Source organism: Callospermophilus lateralis, chromosome 7 (genome assembly GCF_048772815.1).
Source record: "Callospermophilus lateralis isolate mCalLat2 chromosome 7, mCalLat2.hap1, whole genome shotgun sequence".
NCBI lineage: Eukaryota > Metazoa > Chordata > Mammalia > Rodentia > Sciuridae > Callospermophilus > Callospermophilus lateralis.
Window position 1 is genome coordinate 344665 of NC_135311.1, and position 17170 is coordinate 361834.

A 17170-nucleotide genomic window follows, 5' to 3' on the forward strand; every position below is an offset into this window, starting at 1 on the left:
AACAAAAGGAATGTGCTTTGAAAACATAGAGCTTAGTGGTCCTTTACATCCCTCTAGATCAGACTATTCTATAATTTATAAACCCTGATTAAACATATCATATGTTCCATATCAACCTATATTTTCATTTGTAAAGGGTGTTGAATTAAATTCTAGCTGGTGTTTGCCTTTGAGGTAAACTGAAACATGATTCCATGGAGCCTGGAATGGGAGCCCCAAGATAGCAGAGATCTATGAGAATGCTCTGTCTGTGTGGCACTATGTAATATGCAAGACTGCATTTTATATACATATATCACAAAGCCTGCTCTTTTGAATAATTGTAACTTTCCAAGTCTGATGAGAATAAGGAATGTTGCAAGAGTCTTGTGATCTGGTGGAGGTGTTTCGGCTTCGGAATCAGACACAGCTCATCCTGTGTCCCGGCCCACCTGATTATTAGTTATGAGAGTCTGTCCATAGGAGGAAACATATATTAGCTGTAGCCTGGTCACTAGGTATAAACTCAAACTGCTAAATATGTTTGCATTTGATTTATTTAAACAATAGAGTCAAGACTGCTGCAGATTACAGGCTATGTGTCCCTAACCTCCTGTGACCCCATCTTCCTTTTCTTGCTGTCCAATACCTACAATGGGAAGAACCTGAGACCGGTATGAAGTGGGAAAGAATGATCTACTTTGGGACACTTCCTGGTTGGAGCTTCCTGCTCCCACTCAGGGCATTGTTTCTTCTAATTTTTGGGCTTGAGGAGAAACATGAGTGGGAAACTGTACCACTCAGCTCTAGCATATAAAGAGATAGACCCTGCCTGTAAAGTCCCTGATATTAGGGGACCCATAGCTCTCAAATCTGGAATGTGGTTCCTGTGAACTGAGATATGATGGAGAGAGTCAAACTTGAGGATGTAGTTCCAAAAGCACACATACTTCATTAGTAGTATTCTATTAGGTTAGTCACAGAAAGATGATATTCTGGATATTCTGAATTATGTTATTATATCAATTTCAACTGTCATTTTTAACATTATTAATGTGAATACTAGAAATATTTAAATTACCCTTATGCCTTACATCTTGTTTTCATTGGACATTGTTATTTTAGGGGGTTTCTTCCCAGTTCAAAGTTCAATCTGTCTCCTAACAAGAACAAAGGGCAGAAAAGTTAAAAGAAATTTTATAGTAATTGTCATGCATTATTTTCATTCATGAATAATATACAGGCATATATAATCCATAAACTGAAATGACCTTACATGCAAGGTTAGATGCAAATGTTCTGCTGGTTGGTCTAGATCCTACTTTTGAAGGAAATCTTGCCATAAAATAGCAGCAGCCTGAGGCTCTGAGGTGTAATTACCAGACCTCAAAAGGAAAAAGAAAAAAAAAAAAAAGCTGCAACCAAGAATCTGTCATTCTGGCCTTATTCGAGACTGGATTGGGTATTATTTCCTTTACTCAAAAAGAAGGTTACTGGGCTCAGACTCAAGGGACCCTCGGGCCTGAAGCCCTGTCCCCCCAGGAGCACCGAGTGAGAACTGTCCAATCCTGTGTGCAGCCAGGAGGAGGGGGCGGGCTTTCGCCATCGGGTCCTTGGCCCTGGGTCCGAGTCACTTTCGGTTTGCAGCTAGGAGCAGCTCAGACACCCTGAGCACCTGCAGGATGGGCGCTCTGCCCTAGCAGGCAGCCGGGGAAACCGCTTTCTCGCTGATTGAGTCAGCGTTGCCAGACACCGAGAGGCCAGGGCTTCAGGGCAGGATCCCCCAGTCCGGAGGCCCCTTCCCCTAGGGACCCAGATCCTTCCAGACTGCCTCCCGCCAGCTTCCTGCGAGTGAGTCCCTTTAACCTCAGACGATTGGCTCCCAGAGGTCGCGAAACCTGCTCTGCGGTGGGATTGGAGGAGGCGCCTGGACCGGCCGTCCTCATTTCCCCTGACGAGGGGCCGCGTCCCGAGTCCGCCATTTCCGCCGTTGTCTCCGGGCTGCGCTCCCAAGCTTCGGAGTCCGGGTTGTCTGCTGGGCAGCTCTGAAGACCCTTAGGGAGCAGGCCTGGCTCCTGAGCCCCAGGGAATGGTGAGTGGGCAGGGGCGCCTGGAGCTGGGCAGGGAGGCCGGGCAGGGAGGCTGGGGAGGGAGGCTTGGAACCCGGCACGGCTGGGGCGGGGCAGGAGCTGGCAGACAGGACCCGCAGTCTCTGGAGCCGGCAGGCCCGAGCCCTCCACTGGGGCAGTATGCCCCAGTCCCACGGGCCTCCTAGGTGGGGACGTGTCCCACTGGCCTCCCAGGTGGGGACGTGTCCCACTGGCCTCCTAGGTGGGGAGGTGTCCCACTGGCCTCCTAGGTGGGGAGGTGTCCCACGGGCCTCCTGGGTGGGGATGTGTCCCACTGGCCTCCTAGGTGGGGAGGTGTCCCACGGGCCTCCTGGGTGGGGATGTGTCCCACTGGCCTTCGGGGTGGGGAGATGTCCCACTGGCCTTTAGGGTGGGGAGATGTCAGTGGCACCTTCTCATCCCCTCTGGGCGTCCGCAGCCCCTGCCTAGTACTCTCTGGCTGGTGTGTGCCTGCCACCCAGACTCTTGGCGACCGCTGGTGATTGATGGCGGGAGGATTGTCATAACCACATCTCCACGTTTTCCTGCAGGAGAGAAGCACGGTCCACAGGGACCTCGCTTCTTCTGAGCTAGCTCGTTTTCATTTTTTTTTTTTTTTTTTTTTAAGTTACCGAAAGTTGGGGATATTATACTACTGAGCTATATCCCTGGTACTATTTATGAATTCATTTATTTATTGGGACAGGTCTAGCTAAGTTGCTGAGATTGGCCTTTTTATGGTTTGATTTGTCTAGACTTTTTCTATTGTAATTAAGTATAAATTTTTACATTATATGGATTCATATATTGATTTTGCTTTTATTGTGATTCCTTGATATTATGGTAATGTAGTATAGGTTTATAATATACATGACTGTCAGGTAATGATAAGTACTTATTTTACTCTTATAATTGAAAAGTTTCTTGGCTAAAGTTATATATAACTTTGTGGATGAATTTTAGAACTTTATGCCTTGGTTACTTATTTCATTAAAAGTAAAGAATGTTGAATTTTTTTGTTATGCATTATAGCTATACATAATGTTGGGTTCATTTTGACATAATAATCATACAAGTATGGAATATAACTTACTAGAAGGATCCGATACACACCAATGAGCACCTACAGGTGCTGCCTGGTTGGTAAGTGAGAGGTCAAAGTCACGGCAGGGAAAAGGATGCTGCTCAAATTCCTTAAAGGAAAAGGACCTTCATGATTCAGTGCAGGGACAGTAAATGCAAAACGTGGACTATCCTCAGGATGAATTGGAATGGAAAAAAAAATCTTTAATATCTATAACTAAAACACTTCATTACCCAGATTCCCCTTTCCCTCTTCCCTTCCCTCTCTTCCATTTATTTATAGTTTTAAAATTACTGCTTTACAGATACACATAAAGCTAGAATTTACTGTGATATATTCATATATGTGATAGCAATTTTGGTGGGAATATATTTTGTAGGTTAATTTGGGAAAAATTGTCATCTTTATAATGATGAGTCATGTACACATGGATGTGCAATTGAGTCTCTGTGGTTCTGAGACTCATAAGTTCTACATACCTGAAGTCCTATCTGAGCACGTATGTACCAGCATTCCAGCACCTTCCCAGATGGTGGGGGATTGTGGAGTGGAATGATCATCCAAATCTCAGCTCCGTGTATTGTTTTCCTGCACGAGGGGAGTGTTTTCTGTAGGGGGTCTCAGTTTTTCTTTCCTGATGAGCTTGCTTTTCTTTCTTTTTTGGGAGGATGGTGTTACTGTGGATTGAACCCAGAGGTCCTTTATCATTGAGCTACATCCCTGGTACTTTTTTCTTTTTCTTTTTTTATTTTGAGTCAGTATGGTCTTGAACTTGTGTCCCAGTCTTCTGAGTTGCTGGGATTACAGTTGAGTTCCACTCTGCCTGTGTCCTCCTGAATGATCTCAATGTATGGAAACAAAATGTCAAATCCAGAACCCTGTCTCCCAGCCTAAACCTTTATGTAGATGTCAAAAAAATCTTAAAATTTCAGCTACCTCTCCACATTCCCAATGATAACTTCCCCTCTCCTCAGTATTATCAATTATTTTTCCCATATTACATTTCAAATGAGCACAGTATTTCTTAATTGTTTTACCAAGAACTGGATGGAATTTTCTTTCTTTTTTTTAAAGAGAGAGAGAGAGAGAGAGAGAGAGAGAGAGAGAGAGAGTGTTTTCCTAATATTCATTTTTTTTTTTTTTTTAGTTCTCAGCGGACACAACACCTTTTTTGTATGTGGTGCTGAGGATTGAACCCAGCGCTGTGCACATGCCAGGTGAGCATGCTACCGCTTGAGCCACCTCCCCAGCCCATGGATGGAATTTTCTTAAAGGATTTCTGTTTTGTTTTGTTTTTGGCTGGGTTTAATGGCACTTGCCTGTAATCCCAGAGACTCAGGTGGCTAAGGCAGGAAGACTGCGATTTTAAGGTCAACATCAGGAATTTAGGGAGAACATGGGCAATTTAGAAAGACGTGTCTTTAAATTTTAAAACAAGGGCTGTGTATGTAGCTCATATTTAACATGCCCCTGTGTCAAATCCCCAGTACTATAGAAAGAATCAAAAGCAAAGGTTTTTGTTGTTGTTGTTTATGAGCGTTTCACATGATAGAAAAGTAGAGAAGAATCACTTGACCTTTGCAAAAATATATGTTTGTATTCTCCCTTTGTCTCTCAAGGCCAGACAGCCTGTCAGAATGTCTTTGTGCTGAGTGTCCCCTTTGTGGAATTTATGCCAGAGGGTTCTCATTTCCCCTTCTGGTATTTTCCTGGAACCGTCTGATATGGGGATCCCTCAGCTAACACCTCTAATGTCTCCTAAGAGTCCAGTGAATATGAGTTCTTGGGTCTCATCTTGTTAGAGAGCAGTCTAAATTTAGGGAATATAGTTTCCCTGGGAAGTAGCTGAGTGCCCTAAAACTGGGAGAAATCTCCCGGTATACCCTGCATCCAAAAGGCACTTTAGTTGTTCCCTTCTCTTGGCTACTGTGAATACTGCTCCAGTGAAGATGAGAATGCAACCATTTATTTAACATACTGATTTCAACTACTGTGGAAATGCACCCAGAATTATTATTATTGTGTTAGATTTTAAAGAACTTTCAACTTCCCATGCTTTTTTTTTTTTAAATGGCTCCACTAAATTCATATTCTGGCACACAAGCCTTACCTGTGATCTGTGCCTTACAAGTGTTGCTTTCTTCCAATTCATGTAATTGGAGTACTAGTTATTCTTCAACTTTTTCATATTAGCCATTTTCTGTAGCTGTGCTCAGGCTGCAAAAGGTTTTTATTATTATTATTATTTGTTTAAATTAGTTACATACGAGAGTACAATGACCTTGACATATCATACATTTGAATCAGATGGGATATAATTTCTCATTTTTCTGAGTGTACGGGTTGCAGAATCACATTGGTTATGCATTCACATACATACACACAGTAATAATAATGTCTGTTTCATCCTACTGTCCTTCCTATCCTCCCATCTCCTCTCCTAACCCTAACCCTACCCTCCCATCACTTCTCTCTACCTAATCTAAGGTAACACTATTTTTTTTTCCTCACATCTTCATACATGTATTCTGTATAACGAAGGGGGTCTCCTTCCCTCTTCCATGCAATTCCCCTTCTCCCTCCCTTTCCCTCCCACCTCTTCCTTATCTAGAGGTAATCTTCTTCCCATGCTCTTTCTCCCTACCCCATTTTGAGTCACCCCCCTTATATCAGAGAAGACATTCAGCATTTGTTTTTTAGGGATTGGCTAACTTCACTTAGCATAATCTGCTCTATGCCATCCATTTCCCTGCAAATGCCATGATCTTGTTATTTTTTAGTGCTGAGTCATATTCCATTGTGTATAAATGCCACATTTTTAAAAAATCTATTCATTCTTTGAAGGGCATCTAGGTTGGCTCCTCCGACTAGCTATTGTGAATTGTGCTGCTATAAACAATGATGTGGCTGTGTCCATGTAGTATGCTGCTTTTAGGTCCTTTGGGTATAGTGTGAGAAGAGGAACAGCTGGGTCAAATGGTGGTTCTATTCCCAGCTTTCCAAGGAATCTCCATACTGCTTTCCAAATTGGCTGCACCAATTTACAGTCCCACCAGCAATGTATGAGTGTGCCTTTTTCCCTGCATCCTCACCAGCACTTGTTGTTGTTCATAATGGCTGCCATTCTTACTGGAGTGAGATGGTATCTTAGAGTAGCTTTAATTTGCATTTCTCTGACTGCTAGAGATGGTGAGCATTTTTACGTATATTTGTTGACTGATTTATATCCTCTTCTGAGAAGTTTTGGTTCAGGTCCTTGGTCCATTTGTTGATTGGGTTATTTATTTTTTTGGTGTTTAGCTTTTTGAGTTCTTTGTATACTCTAGAGATTAGAGCTCTATCTGATGTGTGAGGGGTAAAACTTTGTTCCCAGGATGTAGGCTCCCTATTCACCTCGCATATTATTTTTCTTGCTGAGAAAAAACTTTTTAGTATGAATTCATCCCATTTGTTGATTCTTGGTTTTAACTCTTGTGCTATAGGTGTCTTATTAAGGAAATTGGAGCCTAACCCCACGTGATGGAGATTAGGGCCAACTTTTTCTTCTATTAGATGCAGAGTCTCTGGTTTGATTTCTAGATCCTTGATCCATTTTGAGTTGACTTTTGTGCATGGTGAGAGATAGGGATTCAATTTCATTTTGTTGCATATGGATTTCCAGTTTTCCCAGCACCATTTGTAGAAGATGCTATCCTTTCTCCAGTGCATGCTTTTAGCACCTTTGTCTAATATAAGGTAGTTGTAGTTTTGTGGGTTAGTCTCTGTGTCCTCTTTCCTGTATCATTGGTCTATCAGCCTGTTTTGGTGCCAGTACCATGCTGTTTTTGTTACTATTGCTCTGTAGTATAGTTTAAGATCTGGCATAGTGATACCACCTGTTTCACTCTTTCTGCTAAGGATTTCTTTAGCTATTCTGGGTCTTTTATTTTTCCAGATGAATTTCATAATTGCTCTTTCTATTTCTGTGAGGAATGCCATGGGGATTTTGATTGGAATTGCATTGAATCTGCTACAGAAGGTTTTATAGTTGATGGCTGCACTAAATTCCTGATGCAAGTTTGTTAGAATCCAGGCTGTCGTATACTCACTGAAAGAAAGGTGATGTAAACCTATTTTAGAAATAAATGGGGATCTGTACTTTTAATCTTTTTCTTTTCTCACTCCTGGTGGATGCTTGTACACCAGTGTGAAGCCCCTCCTTTGTGATCTAGGCAGACATGCACACACACAGTTGTCATTGCTCCCAAAGCTTGAAGGTTTAGGATATAATACATTGAATGGAAAAAGTTGAAATCGTGACAAATTCCTTAAAGAATTGTTAGGCTTGGAGTTATTAGTGAGGTGAGCAAGGGGGAAGGGCTCATGAAGTGCTGAACTACCACCTGGGCTGCCAGTGGTGGACTGAATTTCCCCTGTAAGCCCTTTGGCGCTGGCTAGATAAAAGCTCAGCTGTTGTCAACAGAGTTTGCAGAGTACGCTGGCAAATCCCTTTTAGGGATAAACCAGGACCCTGGAGATTTAACTCCTCCCCTGAGATTCGGGAATTCTGTCTAGTTAAATGGCACATTGCTCAAGGCAGGCTAATGCCCAAGTATACTTCAACTTTTTCTACTCATCTGATGGTAAGTATTTTTTTTCAGTTGTCCAATGTATGTGCCTATAACTTTAAGAGGGACTCAAAACATGAGTAGATAATTTATTTGGTGTATCCATGAATGCAGGGAGAGTCAGGAGGCTCATATTATGGTGTATTTTTTAAATCATCTCTCTTACTATCTGCTTTTTAATATTTATTTTTTAGTTTTAGGAGGACACAATATCTTTTACCTTGCAACATCAGGCTTGACAAGTCCAATCACTTAACATCTCTGTGAATATCAGTTTTTGTGTGTGTGTTTGCTGTTTGCTTGTTTCTTTAGCATCTTTAAGTAGTATTGCTCTATACCTACATTCTGTGTTTGTCATTGGAATGTTTTCTTCTTTGTGAAATCTTTTGAAGTTTCTCATCTGTGCTCTACTCTGTTGAGATGTACTTTGGCCCCAACAAAATGTATATTCATATATTTTGCACTATAAACACTTTATTAGAAATGGTCACTAAAACATCTCCCACTTTAGATCTTACCTTTGAACATTGGAGATACTTACTTAAAATGACAGAAGTAAAATTCACAAAGGTGAAGTCCTAGAAATTACAGGGTAGCATCTTGGAAAGGAGGAAGTAACACAATCAAGATAACTGAAGTGGATATAGACTCCCAGCATTTCTAGGTAAATACTATGGCCCATAAACACTATGGTGAGATGACCGGAAACATGCACAAAGGGTGATCCAAGGCTACATGCAACTGGGTGATTTTCCAGGGGTCTAATCAAAAGTATTGGTCATACCTGCTATCTACAAGGGTTGTGTCCTCAGCTCTACTTCTTTGGTTTGACTCTGTTCCAGGAGATTTTGTGGATGTGGATTTCTCCAAATTTTCTCTTAAATATTTTGGAGGCAGTTTTCTATGGAGCTCTGTCCCCATCTCACTATATATTGTGGATCTTTCTCCTGTCTTGCTTCAGTTTTCAGATCTAGGGTCCCCTGTTTTTTTCTTCTTTTTCCTGTGCTTGGAGCTGCATTTTCTGAAACACTGGCAAATATTGTTTGCAAGGATAAGCTTATAGGTAATCTGTCATCTTCTGTGCTCTGAGGATAGACTGTGATATTCGAGGGTAGCTGCTGATTTGTGCCATCATGTTCTATGCAGGGTGGATTTGTCTATCTTACTTTTGAGGACTACATCAAAACAAAGTAAAGAGAAACTTCTATGGCCATAAGCTGAGCAATGCCAACAGTCACTAGAAGTTAGAATGATTTTTTTCTGCAGTTCTGGAAGGAATGTAGTTCTGTTGACACTGTGACAAAAGTCATTGTCAAGATATCTAAACCATTTATAACTGTAAAACAATAAATTTCTATTATTTTAAGCAATTACACTTGTGATCATTTCTTTCAGCAGCAATAGGAAAATTTATTTTCTGTAATTTTAATTAACCATGTGACCAATGGCTAATGTGATAAATGTTAAAGCTAAGTAGTATTTGTCAAAGCTGTGCCAATCTTTAGCAAATTATGATTGAAGATTACTATCTTTTGTTGTTGTTGTAGATGGACACAATGTCTTTATTTATTTATTTATTTATTTATTTATATGTGGTGTTGAGGATTGAACCCAGTGCCTCACTCATGTGAGGCAAGTGCCCTAGCACTGAACTTCAACCCCAGCCCAAAGATAATTATCCCATTATCAAAAACAACAATACTTTGGTCAGAGAACTTCTTCAATCTGGAGAATTAATATCTTGTCCTTCTTTCCTTAGTTTCAGCTTCTTTGAAATGTTAACTATGTGTTGTGTCCTGGGGAATATTTCCTTCTTTGGTTTAATTATGTCTCATCATTTATGTATAATAAACATTCTAAAGTTAAATGTGACTTTTTTATTTGCAATGATCTACATAAGTGGAGGTTCAATGCTGACATAAATTTCTTGATAACATTTGTTTTTAGTTTTGGAGGTGGGTGGATTTTACTTCTAATTCTATATTTTACTAGATTGAGAAAAGGGGAGTTTGATGGCCAGTTTTTCTATTATCTTTTGTGTCTGATAACATATTTATGGAAGTTTGTAGTTTAATTCTCTTGATTTATGACTTATATGAACTAGACTTTTGCTGATGTTCTCGCCAGTATCTTTGACTTTGTCAAACTGAAAGGTGTTGCAACTTGCTTATATCTCTTGCTATCTCAGTTTATTTTAAAGTGGATATTTTCAAAGATAGGAATTTACTATCAGAAGCTATAAGTGAGCTTATAAAAGAAGATACAAGATCAACCAGTTGTCTATCTACATAAGAAAATGAATATTAAAATGTGAAATTAAGATAATTCTAGTGAAAATAATATCAAAAGCAAATATTCAGAGACAATATTTAGAAAGATGTGAAACATCGATCATTGAGAACTAGAACACATGGCTTGTTTATAGAAGATCTAGCATCATCCCTCAGCCCCCTCCTTGTTTGTGAGGAATTTTACTTTGGAGAAAGAGGACAGAAATTTTATCCCTGTGGTAATGAAATAGGGCCTAGGTGTTTTACCAGTGTGCTGTATTGTAAAGATGACCTTAGGCCTTGGCCTGAGCAACTCCATTTTAAAACTCCACTTTGAAACCTGAAGTCTCTCCAGGCGTGCCTTTGTAGCCCTCCAACATGATCATCATGAACAGGTCACTTCCTCCCACCCTGGCAAGCTCAGAGTGAAGTCTGTCATGTTGCCCCACCCCACCATAAAGGGGAGAGGCAAGAATATCTGGGTGGGGACCACCAGACCAGATGCTTTACCCTCAGGGCAAATGACATCACTGAGAAATCCAGTGGCAGCTGATAGGGATTGGAAGGGTGGTCAGAAGCCCCCAAATTTAGTATGAATGAAGGAGCAAATGAGCAGACATTCAGCCAGCTGACGATGATGCCCTCATGCTGGAGAGCCTGATGAGGACAGGACTGACACCCTGACTCTTCTCATCATTTGCTGATCCTCTGCATCTTCTTCACTGCTCTCAAACTCTACAGCCACATCTGGCCCTGGTGAGAGCTGCGGCTTCTCCCTGTGACCCCTTTCCATCCAGCTGTCAGCTCACCTCAGGAGAAGCTGCCTTGGTTCCCGACCAGATCACCACAGTCTGAGTGGGTGGGCAGCTGCTGGACTTAGAGCCTTAGAGCCTTGAGGCTGTAGAACTGGCGCTTGAGCTTAGCATGCAGAGGGAGTATCTGTCATGATTCAGAATGCTTACCGTGATTAGAATTATTCTAGAATTATCTGCTGTGGCTTCATGATATCTATTGCAGTGCCTAGCACTGAGGATTGTCATTTTATTGATTAAGAACCTATAGAGTGAAATTGTATTGAGTGATATGAGTGACTAAAGCATTGAAAGAAGCATGTGGACATTTTATATATGAGTGTCAGCGGAGTGCATTACAACTCTTACTACACATAGAGAGCACAATTTTTCATATCTCTGGTTGTATACAAAGTATATTCACATCAATTTGTGTCTTTATTCCTGTACTTTGTTGTTGTTTTTTTTTTTATAATCTGATGTTAATCATCAGATTATTTTTTTTTAGAGAGAGAATTTCAATATTTATTTTTCAGTTTTCGGCAGATACAACGTCTTTGTTTGTATGTGGTGCTGAGGATCGAGCCTGGGCCGCACGCATGCCAGGCGAGCGCGCTGCTGCTTGAGCCACATCCCCAGCCCCTGTTCCTGTACTTTAGATAATAATGATCATCACATTCCACCATCATTAATAACACCATGCCCCCTCCCTTCCCCCTAAGTCTTCTGCTCTACCTAGAGTTCATCTATTCCTCCCATGCTCCCCCTCCTTATCCCACTATGAATCAGCCTCCTTATATCACAGAAAATATTCAGTGTTTTTGGTTTTTTTGGGGGGTATTGGCTAACTTAGCATTATCTTTTCTAACTCCATCCATTTACCTGCAGATGCCATGATTTTCTTCTCTTTATTGTTGAGTAATATTCCATTGTGTATATATGCCACATTTTTAAAATTTATTCATCTATTGCAGGGCATCTAAGTTGGTTCCACAGTTTAGCTATTATGAATTGTGCTGCTATAAACATTGATGTGGCTATATCCCTATAGTATGCTATTTTTAAGTCCTTTGAATGTAGACCAAGGAGAGGAATAGCTGTGTCAAATGGTGGTTCCATTCCTAATTTTCCAAGAAATCTCCATACTGCTTTCTATATTGGCTGCACCAATTTGGAGTTCCACCAATAGTGTATGAGTGTACCTTTTTTTCACATATCCTTGCCAACACTTATTGTTGTTTGTCTTCATAATATCTGCCGTTCTGACAGGAGTGAGATGAAATCTTAGAGTGATTTTGATTTGTATTTCTCTAATTGCTAGCGATGATGAACATTTTTTCATTATTTGTTGATTGATTGTATATCATCTTCTGAGAAGTGTATGTTCAGGTCCTTGGCCCATTTATTGAGGTTTTTATTTTTTTTGGTGTTTAGCTTTTTGAGTTTTTTATATACCTAGAAATTAATGCTCTATCTGATGTGTGAGGGATAAAGATTTGCTCCCAAGATGTAGGCTGTCTATTCACTTCACAAATTGTTTCTTTTGCTGAGAAGAAACTTTTTAGTTTGAGTCTATTCCATTTATTGACTTTTGATTTTAATTCTTGCACTATAGGAGTCTTATTAAGTAAGTTGGGAGGGCTGGGGATGTGGCTCAAGCGGTAGCGCGCTCGCCTGGCATGTGTGCAGTCTGGGTTCGATCCTCAGCACCACATACAAACAAAGATGTTGTATCCGCCGATAACTAAAATAAAATAAATATTTAAAAAAAAAAAAGGAAGTTGGGGCCTAATCCCACAAATTAGGGCCTAATTTGTCTTCTATAAGACGCAGGGTCTCTGGTTTTATTTCTAAACTCTTAATCCCTTTTGAGTTGAGTTTTGTGCATGGTGAGAGTCTGTTTTATTTGATATGAGGATAGAAACCCCCTGCTTGCTTCCACAGTCCAAGTGAGTGGTGTGATTTTTCCCAACCCTTCACCTTCAGTCTGTGAATATCTTTTTCTATGAGGTAAGTCTCTTGGAAGTAGCATATTGTTGGGTCTTTTTTTTTTTTTTTAATCCAATCTGTTAGCCTATGTCTTTTGATTGGTGAGTTCAGGCCATTAACATTCAGAGTTATTATTGAGACATTATTTATATTCCCAGCAATTTTTGTTTATTTTTGGTATTTAATGTGACTTGGTTTCTCCTCTGATTAGATTTTTCTTTAGTGTAATCCTTCCCTCTGCTGATTTTCATCATTTGTTTTTTTATTTCCTCTTTTTGGAATATTTTGATGAGGATGTGCTGTAGTGTAGGCTTTCTAGTTGTAAATTCTTTTATCTTTTGTTTATCATGGAAAGTTTTTACTTCATCATCAAATCTAAAGCTTACTTTTGCTTGATATAAGCTTCTTGGTTGGCATTCATTTTCTTTCGGAGCTTGATATATGTTGTTCCATGATCTCCTGGTTTTGAGGGTCTGGGTTGAAAAATCTGCTAGATATTAATCGGTCCCCCCTCTATGTGATCTGCTTCCTCTCTCTTGCCGCTTTTAAGATCCTACCCTTATTCTGTATGCTAGGCATTTTCATTATCATGTGCCTTGGTGTGGATCTGTTGTAATTTTGTGCATTTGGTGTCCTGTAAGCCTCTTGTATTTGGTTTTCCAATTCATTCTTTATGCTTGGGAAATTTTCTGATATTAGCTCACTTAAGAGATTGTGCATTCCTTTGGTTTGAAACTCTGTGCCTTCCTCTATCCCAGTAACTCTTAGATTTAGTCTTTTGATGATGTCCCATAATTCTTGGATGTTCTGTTCATAGTTTCCTACTATCTTACTGTGTGATCAACTTTATTATTTTCCAGATTTTATACTTTGTCTTTATTATCTGACATTCTGTCTTCCAAGTGATCTAGTCTGTTGGTTATGCTTTCTATTGAGTTTTTTATTTGATTTATTGTATCTGTCATTTCAAGGGTTTCTGACTTTTTTTTTCCAGAGTCTCTGTCTCTTGAAGTAATGTTTTGCTACCTGTATTTGCTCTCTTATCTCATTGTTGGAGTTATCAATTTTTGTTCATTTAGGTCATTCTTTAATGCGTAGATCATTTTAACTATGAACCTTCTGAACTCCTTTTCTGACATTTCATCAACTTATCTGTCTGTGGGTTATGTTATTATAGTGTTACTGCTGTTCACTGGTGAGGAGTCCTTGCTTCCCTGATGCTGAAGTATAACACCAGAGAAGCATGCCGAGGCAAGTTTAGAGTGGAAAGTTGAAGCTTTATTAAAGGACAGCAGAAAAAACTTCTCCCAAGAGGAACTAGGGGACCCAAGAGGTGGAATCCATGGAAGGGGGAGGTCTTTCCTTTTTTATAGCTATGGTTTACTTTCAGATTTCCCGCATTCCTGTCCTTTGTTCTGTTATCTTGCAGTGATGAAATGTAGTGGGGAGACCTGACAGGTGAGGGGCAGATGGGCCTAGGAGTAATCTGGGCAGGACCAGCTTTTGGATTAGCATCTCTTTGTTTGCTGGGAGCTGCTTCATTAACATTTCCTTGGGATGGGCTCTGGGCCTTGGGGACTTTTTCAATTCTCCTTTTCCTGGACTCCATTCTCAATATGCCTTCATTCTTGATTTTACTTAATATTAGACCAGATTTACCTAACTACACTAACTACCTATCTTTAAATCTGGCTTCAGTAGTGTCCTAGTTTGTTTGGGGCACTTTCCTCTCTTGTTTTTTCATGTTGTCTATGTGTCTTTCTTTCTTGTAGTGTAGATTATAGTTTCTTCCCTATATTCTTGTAGTACCCATGTAGATTGTCTGTACCTCACCTTGATGTTAGGCTTCCAGACACTACTGGTGCCCTCAATGAATGCTATTGCATCCTGGATCTGGGTCCTGCACAAGTTGGTGTGGGTGGATCTGGGCTGCTGGGCTTGACCTCCCTTGGTGGTCTGCTGGTCAGAAGGGGCGGTCCTGCACCCGAGGCTAGGTTCTGGTGGGTGTCTGCCCCTCAGCTGGGGGAAGGGTGGTGTGTGCCTGGACCTGCACAGGCCAGTGTGGATGGATCTGGACCACTGGGCTTGATCTCCCACCAGGCTTGACCTCCCATGGTAGTCTTCTGGTCGGAAGGGGCAGTCCTCTGGCGGATGTCTGCACTGCTGGGGCAGGGGTGGACCAGGCCTGTTGTGCGCCTGGGATCTGCACAGGCCAGTGCATGTGTACATTCTTTATCTCTCCCCCTCGACTGCATCTTTGCCCATCCCAATGTATATCATTATCCCTTTTTATTTTATTTTGGAACAGGGTCTTGCTAAATTACTGAGACTGGACTTAAAGTTGTAATCCTCTGCACTCAGCCTTCAAAGTAGCTCTGATTACATGTGTATGTCACCCCTTCTGGCAGGGATTGCATTCTTTTCTTTTAAAAACAAACAAAACAAAACAAAACAAAAAACAGGGATTGAACCCAGGGTGCTTAAACACTGATTCACATTACCAGCCCTTTTTTTTATTTTGAGGCAGGCTACCTTTGAATTTGCAATTCTCCTGCCTTTGCTTCTTAAACCATGGGGATTACAGGCATGGATTGCCAGGCAGATTATATTTGCCTTTTATATTATTACAGATTGGTTTAGGATGAAATCTAGATTAGCAAAACTTCCTAAATTACTAAGGTACCCCTTCAACTTTTGCTACCACTCCCACCAACAACATCCTTTTTAAAAAAGCTGAATGATAAACCAGGTGTGGTGCTACATGCCTTTTGTAATCCCAGGGACTTGGGAGGTTGAGAAAAGAGGACCATAAGTTTGATGCTGTTACTGCTGTTGACCGGTGATGAGTCCTTGCTTCCCCAATGTTGAAGTATAACACCAGAGAAGCATGCCGAGGCAAGGTCAGAGTGGAAATTAGAAGTTTATTAAAGGACAGCAGAAAAGACTTCTCCCAGAGGAAGAAGGGGTCCCAAGAGGTGGAATCCGTGGAAGTGTGGTTGTCTCCCATTTTTATAGTTCCTTCAGTGATAGAATGTAGGTGGGAAGGCCCGAGGGGTGGGACACAGGTGGCCAAAGAAGTAATCTGGGCAGGAAGGACTTCTGAGTCAGCATCTTCAAGTTTGCTGGGGGCTGTTCATTAACACTTCTTTGGGACGGGCTCTGGGCCTTGGGCTTTTCCCAGACTTCATTCCAAGAGTTGTTCAACTTTTCCCAGAATTCATTCTCAACATGGCCTCCATTTTGGATCTTACTTGATATTAGACCTGATTTACCTAACTACACTGACTACCTAACTTTAAATCTGGCTTCAATGCCAACCTCAGCATCCTAGTGAGACCCTCTACATCTTAAAAACCCTGTCTCCAAATAATTTTCAAAAACTAAAAAAAAAAATTATTATATATGTATGTTTATATATTTGTGTGAATATCCACAGTTAAATATATGTGGTATACATATTTTTATTCTGCCGTGAACATTTAGGTCACTTTTATGGAATGGCTATTCTGGATATTGTTGTAATTGAGAAACTGATGTGACTCCATTTTTGAAAAACCAGCCTCTGCCTCAGAGCAGGGCCTGTCCAAAGGGGGTGGGGGAGGGATGACCCTAGTTCTTAGAAAACCCATTCCTAGACACACAGCTACCCTTCTGAGTCATTTGTCCATACCAGATGTCCTTGACTCAGCAAATGCAAGTTCCTGAAAAGACCAAAAGAATGCTTGAGGCCTAACTCGGACCATAGCAACCACCAATCAGCGTGAGACAGGGAAAATACCTGAAATACCAAGCGGCCTTCCCAGTAGTTTTGGTGATTGATTAGTGCTCTACTGCTAAGCCACAACCCCATCCCAGAAGATTATTTATTTTAAAAATATCACTTATGTTTGTGTTTGCCCTTTTTTACTGGCAATGGACTTGATTCTTCTGTGCCTACTGTAAAAACTTATTTCTTTTTTATTCTGGTAAAATATACATAAAATTAAATTGACCATTACATTTTTAAGAGTACAATTTAGTACTAGATAGTATATTCACAGTGTTGTAAAACAATTACATCTATAAAGTTTCTGACAGTTTATATATAAAAAAGAACCAGTGCCTTCCAACACCCATTCCCAATTTCCTCCCTAAGGCCCTGGAATGACTAAGATGCATTTTTTTTCAATGCATTTGCTTTGTCTTAAAAAATTTTACATAATTTGACATATGCAGTGTATGGCAAGTTCTTCTAATTTCTTTCCCTTAACATAATGCTTTCAAGGCCATCTATGTTGCATATTTTAGTATTCTAATTAAACTCTTGATGAATACAATTCTACTGTGTGGACATACCAAATTT

The 17170-nt window shown here is 40.5% G+C and overlaps 1 protein-coding gene across 1 annotated transcript in view; it reads left to right on the top strand.

Moving 5' to 3' along the window:
• The first annotated feature begins 1978 nt into the window (after positions 1–1978).
• Positions 1979–17170, top strand: part of LOC143641981 (uncharacterized) — a 33368-nt gene continuing 18176 nt past the window's right edge. The window contains exon 1 of the mRNA XM_077110101.1: positions 1979–2071. Coding sequence (XP_076966216.1) covers positions 2069–2071 — 3 coding nt within the window. The 5' untranslated portion in view covers positions 1979–2068. The remainder of the gene's footprint in view (positions 2072–17170) is intronic.